This window comes from Glandiceps talaboti, chromosome 3 (genome assembly GCF_964340395.1).
Source record: "Glandiceps talaboti chromosome 3, keGlaTala1.1, whole genome shotgun sequence".
NCBI lineage: Eukaryota > Metazoa > Hemichordata > Enteropneusta > Spengelidae > Glandiceps > Glandiceps talaboti.
The window spans coordinates 24,962,873-24,984,386 of NC_135551.1; the positions used below are offsets into that span (position 1 = coordinate 24,962,873).

Consider the following 21,514-nt stretch of genomic DNA (forward strand, 5'->3'; position numbering starts at 1 on the left):
TTTTGAATTGTTGCCTACGGATTACTATATTTCAAAGCTGACATATCGCAGGTTGTTGTCTAGGTTTAATCATGTTTGACGAATTGGGTTGGTGGAAGGTCCATGGGTGGAGCAAATCATTACTATTGCAGGAGTCTGTACCACGACAAGGTATCCACACTTTTTTGTTTACAATATACACCAGTTAACCTCAAAATACCGTCGAAAGGCTGTACAAAAATTATCACGTTTCATATTTTGTGCGACACAAATAGCAACATTTGTTTGCATGATTTGTATTATCGAGGTATATGATCAGATGTATTAATATCAATAAGACTGTTCTCGAGTCAGACAATGGTATGTTTGTGTGACCACCACCAACAAACGTTTGGTGGTCTGAGGTCTGTGTTTAACTGACTACTGTTGTGGGTAACATTAGCTTAGTTTGAGCATACCCCCTACACGAAAGTAGGGTCTATATGGTTTGAGCTCAGACCACTCTATAGTGGTCTGAGGTTTGAGGCATTAGTGAACTCAATATCTTTTGCAAACATCATGAGGGCGTCAGTCTACTTCCTTGCATTCCAAGTTTTAAATATGAATAGATTCACTTTTCTGAAAGAATAGGGAGTTGTCTAGGTCGCCATTTCATTCATCGTTCAGGAGTCATTCTAAAGACTGTCGTTGCACACCCGTGTCTTGCCCCCCCCCCTGACGACTTCATTTCTCCATTCAGAAGGTAAGAAAATCAAGCAGACTTATTTTTAGTTCGAATGTGTGGTACAGTATATATATATATATGTATATATATCATACGAGTCGTCAATTGCCAATTGGGTGACCCTATTTAGTACACGCATGGAAGTATCTCTCGAAAGGGAACTTAATTAACGGTCGCTAAACACTTGGTAGCTAGCTTTACCTCGCGCCAAGTATATACAGGCTCTATATTCCTGTAATCTAAATATATATTCATTCAGTTCAACATGTCGGTTAGCTGTCAGCGGGTCGTTAAATACAGTTTTCGCAAAACGGCAAAAGACAACACGAAAAATAGCCATTATTGGTGCCGATACACGACCAGCTAGGGCTTAAAAACCTATTGTATTGAATACAATAGGGACAACGAAAAGAATTGATGTTTGAGTTGGCTGCATGAGAGTGTGTCAACGCCCTGGGATCAAAGCCCGACGTTGACTAATCAATGTATACACTACCTGTTGCTTTTGTTTTAATTCGACCTTCCTGTTGTTTATATTTGAAGCAAGTCTAGTGTACTACATGTAGAATGCTTCGAAAGTATAAAATCTACGTTTATTTGTGATAGCATTACGCTTTGGAGAAACAGGACCATTTCAGTGTATAACCTTTAGGAGGTCATGTTTACCCGGATGTAAAACAACTTTACAAAGGTACGCCATGATGTTTTAGTCCCTGTGGTACTTTCACTATGTGACAGTCACTATATCTGGTATAATCTTTGGTTTGCGATAGTTTTAAGCACAACGTGCCTGTCTAAAATACTGTAATTTGTTCACATCGTCCAATAATGCTTGTGATTATGTTATAATTGCAGTATCACATGCGACCGAGGAAGAATTAGTATCCGACACTTTGCCATGGGTGGAATATTCCGATTAGCGGCTGGTGTGTTGCTTCTGTTTGTGTTGAAATCAACCAACGCTGTTCCAACTGTCGTTGTAACACCATCATCTCTAACAACGGTCGCCGAAGAAACGGTTATGTTCACTTGTACTGTGACGAATAAAGAGGACTTCTCTCTCTTTTGGATAATACATTTAAACTCATCAAATGATGATATCGTATTGGCACCAACAAATAGCCATACAGGCTATCCGCGATATTCATTCACCGGTGATGCATCAAACGGAGAATCAACTTTACAAATAGCCAATGTAGTTGATGAAGATGCGGGTTTATACAAGTGTATGGTGACATCTCCCGATAACGACGCCACGAAAATTGTTGTGACATCTTCTGTCTTGACAGTAGGAATAGTTGAATCTCCATCATCGGGACTACTGGTTTCTAAAAGTGCAAATCTGGATTTTGCCACCATGTCTGGTGACTCGAGCAAGGGAGGTGAAACGGCGACGTTGAGCTGCACCGTGACGGGAGGACAACCATCAGCTACTCTCGAATGGTTTAGGAATGGGGTGAAGATACCTGAACAAGATTACTCGGTAGAGAACGGGGTTGCTGAAGCGAAGGTAGAATGGACTCTGTCATATCTCGACAGCCATGCAAACTACACCTGTCGGGGTGACCATCCAGCATGGCAAGACACACACGAATTTACGTACGTAGATTTAAATCTGTTCTTTAGTCCAGTTGTTTCGCTTAGTCCTTCTCTGATGCTAGTCGACGTAGACCAAGATGCGACTTTCCGTTGCAGTGCAATGGCCCGCCCCGAGGCCAGTACATACACGTGGTACTATAACGGCGAGGAAATTACCAGCGACAGCACACGCTTTAATGTAACTTCATCTGGAAAAGTTTTAGTCATAACTGGAGTGACAAATAATGACTATGATAGTGAGGTAACTTGTGAAGCTACAAACACTGAAGGTACTAATAACATGACTAGCATAATAATGGAACCATCAAAATTAAAAGATCGTGATCTGGAGTTAAGATATCTGTTGGCTATTATCGTTGGTATAGTTGGCGTTATATTCCTCTTGGCCATCATCATTTCTTGTTGTGTATGCTGCTCAAATACGAGGAAAGAACGTCGTAAAAATGACCCGACCCGACGAGATTCATACACCCTGTCAGAAAGAGATGGCATCAACTACGACCACTTCCAAGGTGGGGCTGAGACCAGAGGAGACGGCCAACTCAACGGTGGTGCAAGCAACCCCGCCATGACAACAGAAAACGCACCGGCTAATATAAAAGCAGAAAACGAATTACAAGTAGAAGCATCATCTGATCCTATGTATGCCACGGTCAACAAAAAGGGATCTATTCGTTCTGGGTCAAGTAGCGTGGAAGACAACAATCACCTATCAGACACTGATACAGTGCCGGTGACAGCACACGACGAAGTTGACAGCGGGGAAAACCAATCAGGTGAACAAGAAAACCAATCAGGTGGACACGTTCTTTATTAACATTATTATAATTATTCATACAAAGTATGAAGATATCAATAACAATGACATGTGATAACAAAAGGCTTTTATATGAATATATGATTATTGACTTGTCATTTTTAACAAAATATGTGTATTGTGCAGATAAAATTTAGATTGAAAAAATCTGACACCATCAGGAAATAGAAGGAAATATCAGATAATTCGGCTTATCATATGTATTAGACATTAAAATATAATTACATGTAGCATATAGATAAAAAAAAAATCATCCAATTAAAGTCCATTTTTAGATTTTAAAAAAGTGAATACTGATCAGGATGTATTTCCGTAGACCTGTAGTATAGCTACTATGATACGACTTAAATAAACAATTCGTTCTTTTTTTCTTCTTTTTTTCCTTTTTTAGGGGGAGGGGTCCCAGTTAACGTAATTTTCGTTTGAATTTGCAGTCCGAATACTGTAGTTTAGCTTTATTTGAGAATTTTCGGTCTTCAAAACCCACCATTGAGTATCTTCTGTGTCGGGATTTTTATATTTTATAAAATTGTCATTTAAAAATTGAATAATGATCCAGAAAACCTGACTCCAAACTGTACTAGTAGACAAAGGAAAAATATTGTTTTGCTGTATATATGCTCAGAACTAGATAGTTCTTTGTAGAAGCTCATGAATTCATGCTATGAATCAACAAGGAAATCCAGTAGGTAACTGTCGGACAATGTTTGCTCTGAAATCAGAATCGAACTCGCGAAGAGTGGTTTGATAAAAGTCAACGGTTATTCACTTGTTAATCTTTGTAGTAAACGTCCTTTCAAAGAATATTGTATAAGAAAAAACTGAAAGTGCACTGTAAATGTAAATCCCTCATTATTCGCCGTCTATAATCCCAAGCACATATGTTCTGCGTTCGTAACAAAAACGGGATGTGTTTGTCCACAGATTATCGTTTGATTGTGATTATCTTTTTAAAGATAGATATTTGAGTAAGGATATTTACATAATTTTAACATCATAGTTTTATTTGTTTGTCAACATAAAACGAAAGAAAAATAAACCAAAATGTAGCGTTATCGCTAAAACGAAAACTGAGCAAGGACATTTCGTTGACAACAAAATATACACCAGATTTTATATTAGGCATCCATAATTTAGTACACTTCCGGTGGACGGCTTCCTCGTAATTATTCTATCTTTGATTTATATGTTACAAAGTCATTTTCACCGTTTCTGGCCTCAAATGGGGACATATACTTTATTCAGACAAACCAGAGTACCAGTAACAATGTTTAACTTTACAAAATCTACCTTATCCTCTAGGACACAAGTGATATGTATGTATGTACGTACGTATGTATGTATGTATGTATGTATGTATGTATGTGTATGTATGTATGTATGTATGTACGTACGTACGTATGTATATGTATGTATGTATGTATGTGTGTGTGTGTATGTATGTATGTATGTATGTATGTACATGTATGTATGTATGTATGTATGTATGTATGTATGTATGTATGTATGTATGTATGTATGTATGCATGTATGTATGTATGTATGTATGTATGTGCCTACGCATTTATGTATAATGTATGTATGTACGTATGTAATAATGTATGTGTGTGTGTAATGATGTATGTAACACAGTCGCTTTATGCAGGTGAGTCTTAGAGACACACATTGAGTTAAGTTTGAATGGTAATAATCTAGAGAAAATGTTTATAGTAAATTGTGTATATTTAGTTTTTTTAATACCTCGAATCAATATCTTTGCAGCCAAGTTAATTTTGTTTTATCATGATGAATATAATCCGGTACAGTTATATGACTAAACCGTGGACTTTACAGTTTATTTTCATTCATCATCGAGGTTGTCGAGCAGCAACTGTGACAACGCTTCTATTTTAGTTAGAGAATCTATTTTTAGTGTGCAACACTGTCGAGTTCAAACATTAACATATTAGTGTCGAGGCTACCGTAGGACAAACAGGGACGATTGTCGTAAACACACTGAGGGTTTCAACACTAACCTTGCTGTGAATTTTACCGACGAATTTAACCATTCTTCCAATGCAGGAAATAATGATTTTAAAAGTGTTTTTTTTTTCAAAATTGATAGAGGTTAGACTCACTCTCTCTCATTCTTTGAAACTCCTCCATAAACCAAATTCTAATAAATATGTTTTGAACACACATAAAATGCAGTGTAAAAAAATGTGCTATTTTTCCACTTCAAGTGAAATACTACACCATCCTCCACAGAGTCAGCTACTTTACATGGTATTCCTTAAAAGCGTTCAACCAATTAAAACGTTTTCTTGTGCCTTTTTTGTGTTGTTGTTATTTTAATGTGCCTCTCTTTTATTGACGTTTGAACTGCGATGAACTCTACGCATTACAAATGAAGACTTCGGTTCCTTGTAAAACACAGCAACGTCTATATTCCAACAAAACGACATACATTTTATTGTGTAAACACATTTCAGTAAAATTGTCACACTCTATGTTATCTTCCAGACAAATTTATGTACTTTACAGTTGCATTTTACAGTTTATTTTGTTGTGGTCATTTTACGATAGATATTCCATACTTCTTCTTTTTTCCATTTTATTTTGATTATTTTACCGCGAAGTTAATATTTTGTCTTTTGTAGTGGTGGATGGATTGACTTTGATACACGATTAGAAAGACAAAACAAATCAGTGTCTGACATTGACATTGACATTGTTGTGAAAGAACCCTCCTGGAGATTCGTTTATACTTTAACCAATGCTATGTCACCATTGTTGTTAGTATATCGTTGGCTGTTTTTGTTTGTCTAAAGTATGCAATGTGTCTGACCATGGACTGACCATGGTTTGAGTGTATTTTACACTGGGTTGAGCGAAATACAAAAATGTGTAAATTGTCTGTCAGACACGGCACAAAAATGTCAATTTTTCAGGGTTTATAGTTTTGACTGATGTTCAATTTGATATAGGGATAAGGTAAACACAGAATTGTATTTTGTCTGCTGTTGGCGCATAACACAAGAATGACATATTCTAGCAGATATGAACCTAATGATGAAATAATTCTGAGATGAGAATGCATGGTTAACGCTAGAAAGTGTAAAGCCTAAATATAAGGTGTATATAGTGTAAACCAGTGTTTGGACATGTTAGGTCTCACCTTGACCTTACAATTTGAATACATATCACTGGCGTTGAATGTTGACCCAGAATTGCATTGGTTGCAAAATGTACAAATAAACACATTTATGCTGTATATCTATATGACCAATAATGCAATATAATGTAAGTATATTTAGAAGTTGAAGATTGATGTTAAAGGCATAAAGTCTATGTTAACCCTCCACCACCCCCACCACCACCACCACCACCACCACCACCGACCAGTGCCACTTTCCACAAAAAGAGAAGTGTGAGTGTAGTTTTAACGACACTATTTCTATGCCTTCTTTTCAGGAGAATATAGGTAACACTGGTTTTTAGTTACAGCTGTACAACTTCTGTATTTACGTGTAGACAAAACAAACACATTAGAAGTTATGCAACAGGTAGTTAGTGAGCAGACAGTCTGCACTCACAGGGCTAGAAGTGACATGTCTGGTGTATATGTTAAAATTAGACATATAAATATTTCAGAAAGCATGTTTTAAAATATACGCAGAATTGTTTTAATGAAAAAATATATATATGTATACCTGTACATGTACAACTTTCTTACAATCGCAGGAAGTTTTTTTTAAAAAGAAAATTAGATAAATCCTTTTATTAAAATATTCAAAAAAAATATTTGGGGAATGAGATATTTAGGGTGATGTTTTAACTGCTTGTATTTACGCCAGTTGCGGGAAAATTGTTGGTTGTTTTTGTCCTTCGCAAGGAATGATTTTTAATGAGTGTATTGACACATCTACTGACAGTTCCACTTCTTTTCAGCATGTCAAGACGAGAGAGTACACGTGTATGTACCGTAAGATACTGACTCTTTGCATAAACAAACACTATTTTCCATCAACTCTGCTTGTGATTTCAACGTTCTACCATAACAGATGTTCAAAACTTAAAACATTTCAAAATGACAAATATCTCTTAATAATTACAAATCAATACAAATTTCAATTAATATATTATTCTGATAAAAGATATGGAATTAAGTTTGACATTACTTAGAATGATATAATTTGTAAATAACTTATCCTGTCTAGTTTCCGATTGACATATTGACTCTATTATTCTCATATTTCTTTTATAATATTTTGTATAATATTACTGGAATTAAAATGAAAGATGGTGATTTTTTTAAACTATAGGTGTCTGTATTCTATTTACATTTACTCTCAGTATGTGTGGGAATGTGTCTATAGGTGTGGTTCTTTGCGAATAATACACCGTGCATAACGATAACAATTAACCTCAATACTCGGCATTATGGGCGTTGCAATTCAACACCTGTCAATTGAAGTGCGTGGGTTTGATTTTTTTTAGCGATTTTCGAAGTGTTTATCGAATGGCCGCAATTCAGGAATTCCACTTACAAAGAACATATTTAGGAATGGAGTTTAGGATTTATACCGCCCTATTCAGTCATGAAAAATATTAGTCTAAGGCCGAGTTTAGGTTCCATGGTATCTACAACCCATATTGTTTGCTTCGTAGTTTTTATTTGATATCATTTCACCGATTTCAGCCTATTACGAAGATTTTGGGTAGATGTCTCATCAAGATATTAGCATAACACACACACGTCAACTCTCTTTCAATGACACACTGTCAAAGGCAGACATACAGTGGGAGAGAGAGAGAGTGTGTGTGTGTGTGTGTGTGTGTGAGGATACACAGACAGACACAGAGAAATGCATAGATAAGCGGAGAAAGACAGAAACAGAGATAGTGAGTATGTGTGAATACTTTCTCTACACCAACGTTTTTATGTGAACCAGTCGAGTTACGTCATCAACTAAAGAACGTATGGCAACAAAAGTATCGGATACATCATCATTGTTGTTCATGTATATTAAGTTATTGTGACGTCGTCAAGGTATAGAATTACTTCACACTTCATTTTTTGAAAACTATAATACTTACATACACTTTATTAATCCAAATTAAATTCGGAAATTCAAATACGCTTGCCACTAATGCTGCCGGGGCTGTAATATTCATCTCACTACTGATAAATAAAACATACGAAGGGCTGGAAAACAGTGATCGAAACACATCAAGTCAAATAAATATGAAACGTTATGCGTTTCATTGTAGTAGCAGTTAGGCCATTCGAATCAATCAAATTGGTAATGAATTCAGTTCTTAATCGATGACGTAATTGTTTTTATTTGTAATCAATGTAATGTACTTTTCTATTCGGTTCAATGACCTTATACAACAAATTCAGATAGCCCCTTAACTTTCACCCGTTGTTTGATTTTTCGCCTTTGAAATGTTGTTCCTTCGCCTTCCAGTAGTGGCCATAAACTCTACAAAGACCTATGTCTTGTAGTCACTCCCATTCGGTGTTTTTTTACATTAATCTAATCAGGCAACATTCTTGGATTAATCTGTCTTCACCACCTGTGGTACACGAATATAATTAGTCCAGAAATCGTAGTCATCTTAATGGGGATCACAAATGTATTCAACCATGACAAATTAGATAACTTGGTTTATTTGTTACGCTTGATATATTGGTATGCATCATTAATAAGTCATACAGTACAGTTTGTCAAATATATACATTAACAAAATTTCCGTTCTTTCGAATCTTACTGTGTATACCTTGTTTAGATAAAGACTCTCCACGTCAGGGCGGGTAGAAACACGGTATATGAGGTTGATGGAGTTATCGGATGATGATCGAATAATTTGATTCTCTCAGTGGGTTATATTGGTCCATCGTGCCAAAGTAGGTCTGTGAGAGGAGCAAGAATTGTGAGAATGAGCCACTCTATTCGTGACTGTCAAATATACACCGTTCAACATCAGACCACATTTTAGTGGTCTGGGATTCAGCCGAACAGAACGGACCCAACCATGACAGAAATAATGCAATTGTATTGTTTTATTTAGTCTTTTGTCGGTTAGGTTGTTGTTGTTACGAAGAATGAGTCATATTTCGATGTCTGCTCTATTTCTCTCTTCACTTCTCTTGACACAGTGCCCCTCTCACACTGTGTCTGATAGAGACGTGAACACATTTACCACATGTGGGTAGTAGTAGACATACAAAAGGACAAAAGTAAATACTGGAACTCTATACCCAGGTTATAAATGTTAATACCTAAATGTTGACCCTCTTCGACTTCCTAGACCTTTCAGCGACTAGCTGAATGACTTAATTCACAGCAACAACTGGAGTGAAGATTGACAATATAACGCCCCTATGTGACGACATGTTTTGTTGAGAAATGAGGTGGAACAGACGATAAATAGAGTCTTTAGTGAGTAAGGATAACCTTTGACACGTCGATCACGCAAACAGATCGTTAACCTTTGACCTCGCTTGTCGTCAAAAAGACTTACCTTAGATCTGCCTAAAGATTGTTGGACTATCTTTGTTTTATAAAATATAAATTTAAGGGTTTTATATTTGCTTGTGACTGAAGACCTAAGGTTATTTGTAAGTTTTGAAACATACATGCGTTGCCATACAAAAAGAGAAAACTTGTGAACAGTGAATGACGTGTACGTGTTATACCATAGACCCTTCACGAATGTCTGTAGTTATATACGCTACTTACGTTCAATTACCCTTTTCAGTCTTGAGAGTTGACAGAAAGTAAATATTATAAGTTAACTACATGATACTTGATCTAGCACCGAGTCAAAAAATAATCTTTGAAATGCACAATAAATGTATGGTCTCTGTCGTGGTTTGTGTAGACTCATCCTCAGCCCGCTAGCTCAGTTGAATATACACTCACGCCACTATAAAAGGTCTGAGATTTACATCAAAGGCGCACACACTACCTGCAACGGGAACTTTTGAGAAGTATTAGTTTCCGTAAGTTTCAAAGTGTCATATGCTTGGGATGTATCAAGAGACAAGAGTTCATGTTATATTTGAACGGATATCGAACGTATTATATGGTTTATTGTATGCACATACACTTGTTGTATGGAAATTTACTGCAGGGTGGTTCGTGATATCATTCAGTTGTTGAAAATAAGGTGACCCCCCCCCACCCCTTATTCACTTTGTAAAAATCATGGATGACACCCCCCCCCCCCCCACCACCACCACCACGAGTCCCAAATTATCATCAGGTTGGATCAACGAGGGCGCACTGCAACATCCAAAACAGACCGACGACTTTGGGCACACCATTCTATATAGTGGTCTGAGCTTCATCCAATGTGCGCACATTACAATGTCGAAAGTGAAGTGAAACAATCAATCGAACCATAGGTCTTGGAGCGTTTAAGATCTATGATCTAACACACTTCAATCGCGTCTAGGTAATTTTTAAAGTAACTGGACAAATTTAAACCTTAACAGACAACATAGACCCTCCACTAAGGTTAAAGCGCCAAAATAGAACAATAAACGAGTATTTGTAGTGGCCTGAGAACAAACATGTGAATGGATTATAACGAGACAAAACGGCGAACATTATATGCCAATCACCTTCACACTTTTCCGTCTCATAAAAATACACAAATATAGGTATGGTATACTCTTTCGGAGGATGTGGTGGCCCTGAAAAGGGCCGTTTGGTTTGGATAGAATTAGAAGTGAGAAATTATTTTTTCTCAGACTTCTTTGCTTTGGGCTTCTTAGGTTTGGAAGCCTTCTTAGGTGTTTTCTTGGTGGCTGCCTTCTTAGTAGCCACTTTCTTGGGCTTCTTAGCCTTCACTGGCTTCTTAGCGACCTTCTTCTTTTTGTCACCAGCTTTCTTAGTTGCGGACTTCTTGGGTGTCTTCTTTGCCTTCACTTTCTTGACTGGCTTCTTTTTCGGTGTTGCCTTCTTCTTTGCAGCTGGTTTCTTCTTTGGCTTCTCCGGTAGTTTACCGACCCTGAGACGACCAGTTACACCGGTGGCGGTTGAACCTTTGGGACGAACCAGAACACCAGACTCGGTACCAGTTTTGATAGCACGGCGAAGACTAGACGTGAGATGAGAAACACTGACGGTGGTATGGTGCGACAGGATATAAGCCTTGATCGATTGGATTGAACTACCCTTCTTGTCCTTCATTGCCTTGATAGCTTCTACCACCATATCCAATGTCTTAGGATGAGTTGGGGGAGTTGCCTTCCTGGTCTTCTTTACTGGTGCAGATTCAGCCATGGTTTGAGTTAATATTCGATGTCTTCACTGTAGAATGATCTCAGAGAATATGCCTAATCACAGAAACAACAACGCCATTTATCTCCCCATCGCGAACGTCGGAGAAAACAATGGTGTGAAAACCCCTTCTTAATGAGTGTTGGCCATTTTGCCTACGTATTTGTGCTTCTTCGTCTCACTACAACGTCATTTTTCATACGAAATAACTCTTCAAAATTGATTCTAATGCTTTGAATACCAAGATAAAATATCGAACTAAGTCTTGTGAACATTTGATGAGGCCTCTGAATTTCCATACACATGCAATGTTACAAGTTCGGTGGCAAGTCGTACCAACACAAACGCCAGTGTGTGTCATATCTAACTATTGTACCACCAATCCAATCTAATGAGACCACTTTTACTGCACAGGGACACGTCTAGTTTATGATATCCTAGTTCAACTATTTTCACTGTAATTGCATTTCGGTTAACATTTTGAACTTGGAATGGTTGCATCTGCAGTTCGTTTTGAAGGGCAGTATAGTATATAACGTAGTCTATCTGCTAGACCTCGGATGTTCTTCCGATACAATACGACACACGACCGTACATCGCTATCGAGGATGGAACAAGCCCTCACTGCGAACTTCTTTCGCTTATCGAAAGAAAGCCCGAACGTCTAGCAGCAAGACTAAGTATAACGCCATGCAGCGAGTATCCATAACCATGGACCTTCACTTTTTAGTAGTCTGAGATGCGACGTACAACACCTTCCAGTTCTGAGGCTAGCACTTGTCTCCCCCCCCCCGAATGACTTTCTTCCATTCTTGCAAATTCAAGAACATTTAAAGTGATGCCCATATTGAATGTCTGTATTGTCATTTATGTATGTGATGTAGTATAATCACGGCTTGAATCTCCAGAACCTAACAATCACGAATGTAATGTTTGCAATAGCGTCTTCACCTTGAAGAACAAAACTTTATTACCACAACGTATATAAATGTATGATTCAAAAGTCTACTACTAAGCAGACATCCATCCTTATAAGAAGACAAGCGATGGCTGGGCTAATCAATGTAAACATTAAAAAATGTGTAGAGAGGAGACGACAGCCCTCCATTTAACACACAATTGCTGAGATCTATACCATAAAACTATCAAACGAACAAAAATTACAGGAACTCCTCTCAGTAAAAGCTGAAAAAAAAGTGAAACATAAAAACATGGGAGTCTTACGAGACTTACAAAATTGAATAACTTCCTTCAGGAGATAGATACATTGGTCAGTAAAGTGTTTATAGCCTTAAAACCAAATTGATTGTCAGAAATATACAAATGTTACTCGATACAACATGCTCAAGCACTTTTGAAATGACAGATGAAAGGGCAATAGGTCTATAGTTACCCATATCAGTGACATCCCCAGCCTTATCCTTAATGATATGCACCAAAACGGTAGAAATCATATCAGGTGACGCAAATGCCCGTGTAAAACACAAATATTGAAGAGTATGGCCAAAAAGACAGAAAGCCTGCTACCCGCATAAATTAATTGCTCAGTATAAATCATGCCACCATATATGCATGCCACATACGATTACAATTAGATCAAATATCATTGACAAGTATTCCTGTTCCATTTACAGAATGAATACAGATGACATGTATTATCTCATATATTGATATTTTGAGGAAGCGCATGTAGTGTTCACACAACAATCGGTAGATGGCGCTATTCATTTATATCGGGGATGGGAGTAATTTCCGCGCTGTATTACTCTGTTGAAAATCGAGCATGAATAATTCAGCAAAGCGCGTATGTTTAATAGACTAGTGCAAAATGCAATGACTAGAACGTGAACATTACTCCTTCTTGCTTTTATCAAATCCACCTATCGAAAGTGACAACCTGCACCGCAGTGAATTTCTTGTTGAGTAATATATCCTTTGTTTGACCTTCACACTCCAGTGCACTGAAAAAAGCTATTAGATATTCATAACCTATATCTTGTCATGAATTTAAAGTGTTTTCCATCAGGTGGCAATTGAATTGATTGCTTTAATGTCAAAGAAGTGATAATGCTATCAAACTCTAGTGTATATATCCAAGTATATAGTCGTTCAGTCGCCTCGGGCACCGGGTTCCTTCGACGCTTTTTGCTTACGGAAGTATTATCCACTTTCGTGGTTCCAATAACCTCCACACCTCCGTGCCAAATTTGCTTCCTTTGTGTTTCAAGCTCAGGTTTAAAAAATGGTATTTAACATAGGTAAAACCCATGTTGTTTGGTGATATGCGAGCTTGATCTACACAGGAATGTACAATCGCCTATACCTCCGTGCTGTGATCTATACAGTGTCTAGTTACACCTCTGATGCAGGTAAACTATCTGTATCCGGTCAAAGGTCAGCTCTTTGAACTATTGAAGTCCACTGGGCATAAAAACACAATCGCTGTGGCTGATAGACTTCTGTAATATGTAAATTTGTCTCCCCTTTTGTGTGCGTGTTTGTGTATTTTTAATTTCACAAAAGAATCGCCATGCATAACAAACGTTTCTTTGTTGTGCTGTTGACTATTCACCACACCCTGTATGTAGGTACGTATGTGTCACGGGAATACATAAAAAATACGACAGCAGTTAAAAAGTGAGAGTCCCGGATGTTGTGAGGTAAAAATAGTGACCCCTAGCTAGCTGACGCTATGTGAAATGAGTACCATGATCACACACTGTTTTTTATCATCGACGGTGTAGCAAGTAACCGGCATGTTTGTGAGCAGTACAGACATACTATGAGACACCGTGAGTGGAACGGGACTTCAGTTGATTAGAACTGTTTTAAGTTGATTGATTGTAAGCGTTCAAATCGAACAATAGGCAGTACCCATTAATTTAACGGCTGAAACTGTTGGCTTGTATTCAGAGATCGATCGTATCAGCGTCGAGTTCTCACTCAGTTATATTACACAGGTGGGTCAACATGGATTTCCGTCGGCATTTACACATCTCGCTTCTGTTCATTGGTATTTTAACCTACACGAGGGCTCAGTTGCCGACGTTTCGTACCCATCCCGGACAAACGACTATTATAAAAGGTGGAACCATGACATTGAAATGTCGAGTGACGACCGAACCAGCTGGGAACGATATCATTCAATGGTATAAAAATGGCGACCTATTACCGGTCAACAATTCTATTGCAAGCCGTTTTTTAATAACTGGCGACCAAACCCAGGGGGAATATGACTTAACTATTACAGACACAGAATTGTCTGATTCGGGAGAATACTATTGTAAGATAAAGGAACCCGAATCGAGCAGTAACATAGCTACTGTAAATGTAATAGAGCCGGATTTGGCATGGTACCCGTCTTGTGTTATGCATCTTCGCAGTGCTTCGAAGACCGAGGAATCTAGACTTGCAGAGTCAGGATTCATTAAGGGAGATGAAGTCGCCATCGAGTGTAAATCCTATGGGACACCTCTGCCAGATCTCACGTGGAGAGAAGGTGATAGAACAGTGCCTGGACAATTGATGCAAGATGTAAACGATTCATCAGTAGTGAATGTGTTTGCTTGGACATTGTCAGAGAAAGATGACGGAGCGCTGTACGTGTGTTCTGCAAGTCTCCCGGACCTCTCCAACTCCCCGGTTTGCCACATTGGACCGTTGGATGTACGCGTAAAGGACGATTCTGACATTAATATGATACCTGCCATTATCACAGGAGTTCTAGCTGGCGTGGCTATAATTTTGTTTGGTGTTGTTGTTATTTTGTTATTTAAATATCGCCAGTGTAAAGTGTGCCGTGACCTGCCAGATTTTCACGATCCTGTCCAGGTTATGATGCCTGGTGATCCCAGTCAGTTACCTCCCCCAATCTCATCCACAGACAGCACCTTTAGTGATGAAGATGACATCAACGTTACAGTGCATGTTGAGGATACGGATTTGCCTGTGCAGGCATCGGAAACACCGCCACCCGTTCCACAAACAGACAGACCCGATCTCGGGAAAATCGGCAAATCCGAAACCATCATTCGTAACATCAACAAAGACGATATGAAACCCGTTGCTTCGGTTACCGAAAAAATTCCTAACATAGCATTACTTTCAAAGCGAGATAATGATAGCCAGATTTCATCAGATACAAATGATACAATTTTGAACATTCAACCAGAAGCCGGACCCTCGACATCAACCGAGGAATCCCCTCCTGTTCCAGTCATATCTCCATCACTTTGCACCGAAACACCGAACGTGCTCGAACTTCAGGAGGAATCTATCTACTACTTGCCAAAACGACGTGACTCAAAGAAGGATAAGAATGCCAAAAAGAAAGAAAGAAAACTTTCCAAGAAGAACAAATTTGACAAGAAACAGAAGAAAAATCCTGAGTACCAGGATGATAAAGTCGTTTATGCTGAAATTAATTTCAGTAAAAATCTGGGTATGAACATAATTATTGACGATGAAGAGAAAGATTCCAACGTACAAAACTAAGTTACAAACAATCAAACAAACTTACAGTCAGTGAACGAATCCAAATCTTGCTTTTTGACTAAAAATTTTTTTTTACAGTCACCGTTTGATTTTACTGGTAAATGTATGTGTTTTACTCATTTACACATATGTTGAACCAAATCTTTTAAAGGAACGATATAATACGAATATTGTACGTGCTACTGCGTAACGTAAATGTCACCTTTTTTAAATAGAGAATTCGAGCTAAGAATTTATATAATTTCTACAAAAAACAGTATAAAATACGCAGTGCTTCGAACATGTCTATGTAGGTAGATAATTTCTCCTCCTGGACCAACTAATATCGTAAATTTATTGACATCTACTCCATTTAAGACATGTTGTATGAGAACTAATACAAAATGTACTTGTATCCCAAATCTCTGTTTTGTATTACACAAAATCCGATTAATGTTGTATGGAGGTCATAGTTCATCACATCTCAAGAGATCACAGAAAGAATAATAACTTTAGGGTAGTATTAGTAGGACCTAAGATTGAACCTTATAGGATATATCGTATAGCTATGCCTTCCTTTTCACCGTTTAGTTGAAAGTGCTATTGGGCGAGGGATAAAATATTCATTTGTTTCATGATTCGCAATATTTTTTTCACGTGATATTATTCTGGCAGACTCTGAGGTTATTATTTATAGGATGACATGACACAACGTGCTTATTCTCATTTCAAATTCTGTACAAAAAAGTTCGACAATAGCATCGCTGTGTATTCAAGAACGAACGACCATGTTGTTTCTCTATGACTCGTATGAGCCGTCACGTTTCAGTAAACACAGCAACCGTAACACCCATGTTTTAGATAAAAATAGACGTAATAGCGTCAATTTGATCTACAGTAAATAGGTGTTGTTAGCAAACATGGCCTAGATATACATATAAGGAGTAACCATGAGTTTATACAACGTTTACACAAATGAGCTGTCATCACATTGTAGCAATATGTCACAATGGCCAATTTTATTTGAATGTTAAAACGACCGTGGCGTCCTTGGTACAGTATGGATCTAAGGATGTCTCTGAAACAAGTACATTTATGAGGATATGTCATACAAAGGACCATTCTGAATCTCAAACATTTACAAAATTGACCTTCGAAAAAAAAAAGAAATCATGGCCAAACTTCTTAATAATTAACAAGTCGTTTGTCTAATCCCGTTTCCAATAGCCAGGTCAATAGCAAGTACTTTAGAGGAGTACAAACATTCCTATATTTATCTTCGTCTTTTGTTGTACGAAGAGGTCATTCTTTGTTGCTCGGAGGACATGTTACCTTCTATGCTTTGAAAAGCACCTTAAGCAAACAAAGTAAACTTTCATTTACTGTGACCTTTACAAGTGGCGTACTCAATCATGGTTTTAAACAGCAGGCTGGTGACAGTTTTCTGATGTACTATTCAAAGCTGACCTATTTACATCCCCAATTCGACAGCCAGTGCTAGGAATGATGGATAAGGATAGGACTGATTTGATGATTTCAAACAACTGGCCACTGTAGTTGTAGTTATCAATAGAATGGTTTGTACGTGCACATCTACACATGTTATACAACCTGTCTGGCTAAACTTAAATTATTTTTTGTGGGTTTTTTTTCGGTTCTTTTGTACACGTGTTAAATGACGCAACCATCGTGTTTCCGTGATATTACGTCACTGCCCAAGCATCCTTTTCGTGCATGCATTCGGTTCATTGTGATCGATGGCAGCAAAGTGTTATTTTGCCACGAGGTCTACAGAACAAGAATGTCCAAGGCAACAATATACTAAATTCTTAACCACCTGAGACAAAGGTGTTATAAAGCAGCCGAGATATTCACACAGTCGTATGATAACCTATCTACTATCGACAAGTATCTCTGACAGTGTATGGTGTCGTTGTCAGAGATAGTGTTTCTCTACAAATGTCAGCATAATTACCGTGGCATACTTTATTGTCAAGGGGATTCATTTTCACTGAAAAAAAACCATCGACTGTTTTTACAGATAAGCGTGGTCGATAAAGTAAACACTTCTACTGTAAACGGGATTTTCTTTTTGCGGAAAGACACACCAATAAAAAAAGTTGACATAAGAATGTAGAATATCTCTCTTTTTCTGTTTATACAGTATAGTGATATTACTACTGGGACCTCCAGTCGTTCGCAAATCATGTACAAATAATTTTCTATTTGCTCATTGTTTAATTTCATTTGCTTAAGATTCCATTTTGGACAAGGACAGGAATAATGACAACCATAATGTTGTAAAATGTAAATAACAGTATATTATATAGCTCAGTAAGCTGGACTTTTTGTCAACTTCTGTATATTTAATTTTTTTACCGAATCTTGAAAAGCTCAAGAAAATATGTAACTACATTTTATGTACAAATGTAAATCCATATCACAAGACTTATTTTCACAGGAAAATTGATGAATTTAGAAAATAGAATCACAAAAACAGTTGGTAGAAATTTCTACACGTTTGTATTTTATCAAAATACACTTTTCTACTGTGTCGCACTGTATCGTAGGGGTAGAGACATACTAGATAAATATTTTGTAGACTTTGACCTTTGACCTAGTCTAGTGAGTAGCCACAGATATTGAATGTGTGAAAAAAAAGAAAGCTTCATCGAAGAGCTTAGATCAAATAACAAATTTGCGGCTCGGGTTACATGACCCTGTCGGCTCATTTTTCTGTAATGCGAGGATAAATATCGTGAAAAGGGCATCACGATCAGAAAGCCTTTTTAGAGAAAGTTTCAAATGAAAATTTATGCTCATGGAGTCAGTCTCGTAAGATATAGAAAGTTCATTACCAGAAAAACATAAAATTACAAATATATCCCCACCCCCCACCACCACCACCTATTTTGAAAGGTGGAAAACGTTTCACTTGGTCTTATATTGTCATTTTATATACAATTTAGTCCAGAACACTTATTAAATTATCCTTGAAATTAATTTGATTACATGTATAGTAATCATGATCTTTTCACATAATCAGTATTAGAAATAAAACAATCACGTCACTTGGTCAAAGTTCACGAGAAAGGTTGCGCTGTGATCAGTATTAATTTGTTCCCATAAAATCATTGCATGCAATTCATAATGTTTATTTTTTTTTAAACAAGAGTTTAATAATATTTGAGAACTTGTCTCGATAAATAAAACAAATTTGTATAAAAAATACTTGTGATAGTCTCTAGTGTGGGTTTGTTTGACATGTTTCTTTTTTAGTATTGTGCATGGTGTTTACATAATAACATTAGTCTATGTGCTAATAAGGAACATTGTTTGAAGTTATGCATGCGTGTTTCCATGGAAAGTAGTCCAGAGGCTATCGGTGACTTTGAATTTGAAGAGGTGATATGGATGTCGTCAGATTCAAAGCCACCGATAGTCTCTAGGCAACGTCAAAAGGTAACTTAAAAATGTGGTGAATCTGGCCGTTCAAACTAAGACCTACATTTAACCATGGAAGTATGGTTCTACTCCCATGATTTAACTCATGTAAGCTTCCCTGAAGCTTTTTTTCCGCAGTGTTCGAATTGCCATAGGTTTTTCTACTGTGTCGCACTGTGTTGTAGAGGTAGACATATTAGATAAATAATATGTTGTAGATTTTGACCTTTGCCATTGCCAGTAGACTTTTCGCTTATCTATTTAGATTTCGATCACAGTTGGTGAATTAATCTTACCAATATTGTCACATTTTCTTTGCGTAAGCTACCTTTATCTGCAGATCGTCGCCAAATCATGTGCAATGCAGCAACGTACATATTGTTTTCGACTTTATTTTGAAATGAAATGACTTATTTGCTAGATCCAAGGGAGGATAGCGAAATAAGTAGTAGTGATACAGAAGTTCAACCCCCATTCCTTACAGGACCTAAGTGAACTCTCGATCAAGTAGCCAACCACAGGGATCAGCAGGCATGTAATTGATCGATCGATCGATCGATCGATTTATTGATTGGTTGATTGATTGATTGATTGATTGATTGATTGATTGATTGATTGATTGATTGATTATTTGATTGATTGATTGATTGATTGAACGATTAATTTTTGTGGTTACATAAACTTATTTTGTGTGTGATATTGATCCATTGACTGATTGATTTTTGTGATGATATAAAACTTTTTTTTCCTTCTTTCCCTGGCTAGATTTCTCTTTCAGCTGTATAACTTATAATTCTCTCTTTATTGACTAAATAAAGACATCGTGTCCATTCTTCTCGTCTTATCTAGATTAAAACACTCCTAATCTTATAATTACCAAGGCATCGGTCATAGGAACAATTTGCTTAGTCATTATCTTCTGGGAGATTATCACACCAACTCATGTACAAACTAGTATAAAAGAGAGCACTAGTTTGTACCTCAGACCACTAAAGGTCTGAGTTTGTACATGGCTTGATCGATCAATCAATCTATTAATTACATGCCTGCTGATCCCTGTGTAGGGAGGTCTTTTCTTCGTAAGAAAATCGCTGGACTACTTTAAGAAAAGATCTTAAAATGTAACTTCTTTTGTGTTTTTTACAACTCGAGATGACTCACACATACTAGTAAGTTGTTGCAATTAAACCAAATCGAATTCCAACGTCATAATGGTAGTAATAATTCTATGAAACTTGTCAATGTTTGCAGCTTGGCAGGTGTGACATGATCAGTACGCCACTTCATCGATTCGTTAGTAATTAGCAAGGGGAGTTCGATTCATTCGCCGACCATGATCTTATAGTCTGTCTTCAAAATCGTTCAAGTACACCCACGTCTATATTGACACCTCGTATGTTTTCATTAATGGCCACCCGGCGGGCCACCAATGCTCTGGAAAATGACAATTAAGCATTTGAGGGCGCTGACCAATTTCAGTGAACACATGTCGGGTTTATCGCAATGCATACAGGCACAGGGAGCCCAGGAACCGTGTTAAAAACATATAAACAAACAAAAAGCAAACAAACAAACTACAACTAAACAAATAAATAAATAAACAAACAAACATATTCATCCGGGTATACTAGATATGTTTTTATACTCCTCCCTACAAACACACAAAACATATCTAGTATACCCCATGAATATATTTTTGTTTGTTTGTTTGTCGTTTATTTGTTTGTTTGCTTGTTTGTTTGTTTGTTTGTTTGTTTGTTTGTAACATGGTTCCTAGGCTCCCTGTGTGGGCTTGTATGGATCATTATAAAACATATCTAGTATACCCCCATGAATATCTGTTTGTTTGTTTATTCATTCATTCATTTGTTTGTTCTTATTTTGTTTGTGTTTTATTTATTTATTTATTTATTTATTTATTTATTTATTTATTTATTTGTTTGTTTGTTTGTTTGTTTTGCTTGCCTGTTTATTTATTTGTTTGTTTGTGTGTAACACGGTTCCTGGGCTCCCTGTGATACAAGCTGCAACACAGGCTGCAATGACTAATTGCTGGAAGGCTGCATTGTCCCAGGCTTGATCGCTGATGGGTGGCTGGTTGGATGGTTGGATAGATTGACGAATCAATGAATGAAATGGACTGGTGGGACTGAAAGATGACTCGGTGACAAGCTTGTTGGCAGAAAGAGTGGACGGACGGAC

The 21,514-nt window shown here is 37.3% G+C and overlaps 2 protein-coding genes across 2 annotated transcripts; one reads left to right on the top strand and one right to left on the bottom strand.

The window, feature by feature from the left end:
• The first annotated feature begins 614 nt into the window (after positions 1–614).
• On the top strand, positions 615–4,426 carry LOC144432820 (kin of IRRE-like protein 3). The gene is made up of 2 exons (XM_078121108.1): positions 615–721; positions 1,559–4,426. The coding sequence occupies exon 2, from the start codon at positions 1,602–1,604 to the stop codon at positions 3,117–3,119; it is 1,518 nt and encodes a 505-aa protein (XP_077977234.1). The 5' UTR covers positions 615–721; positions 1,559–1,601; the 3' UTR covers positions 3,120–4,426.
• A 6,423-nt stretch (positions 4,427–10,849) lies between these two features.
• LOC144432954 (sperm-specific protein PHI-2B-like) lies at positions 10,850–11,398 on the bottom strand. Its single transcript, XM_078121267.1, has one exon. The coding sequence runs from the start codon at positions 11,396–11,398 to the stop codon at positions 10,850–10,852; it is 549 nt and encodes a 182-aa protein (XP_077977393.1).
• Positions 11,399–21,514: the final 10,116 nt, after the last annotated feature.

Bases quoted from the DNA above. Each gene is read 5' to 3' on its own strand.
- LOC144432820 (XM_078121108.1), top strand. From the start codon at position 1,602: ATGGGTGGAATATTCCGATTAGCGGCTGGTGTGTTGCTTCTGTTTGTG.
- LOC144432954 (XM_078121267.1), bottom strand. From the start codon at position 11,398: ATGGCTGAATCTGCACCAGTAAAGAAGACCAGGAAGGCAACTCCCCCA.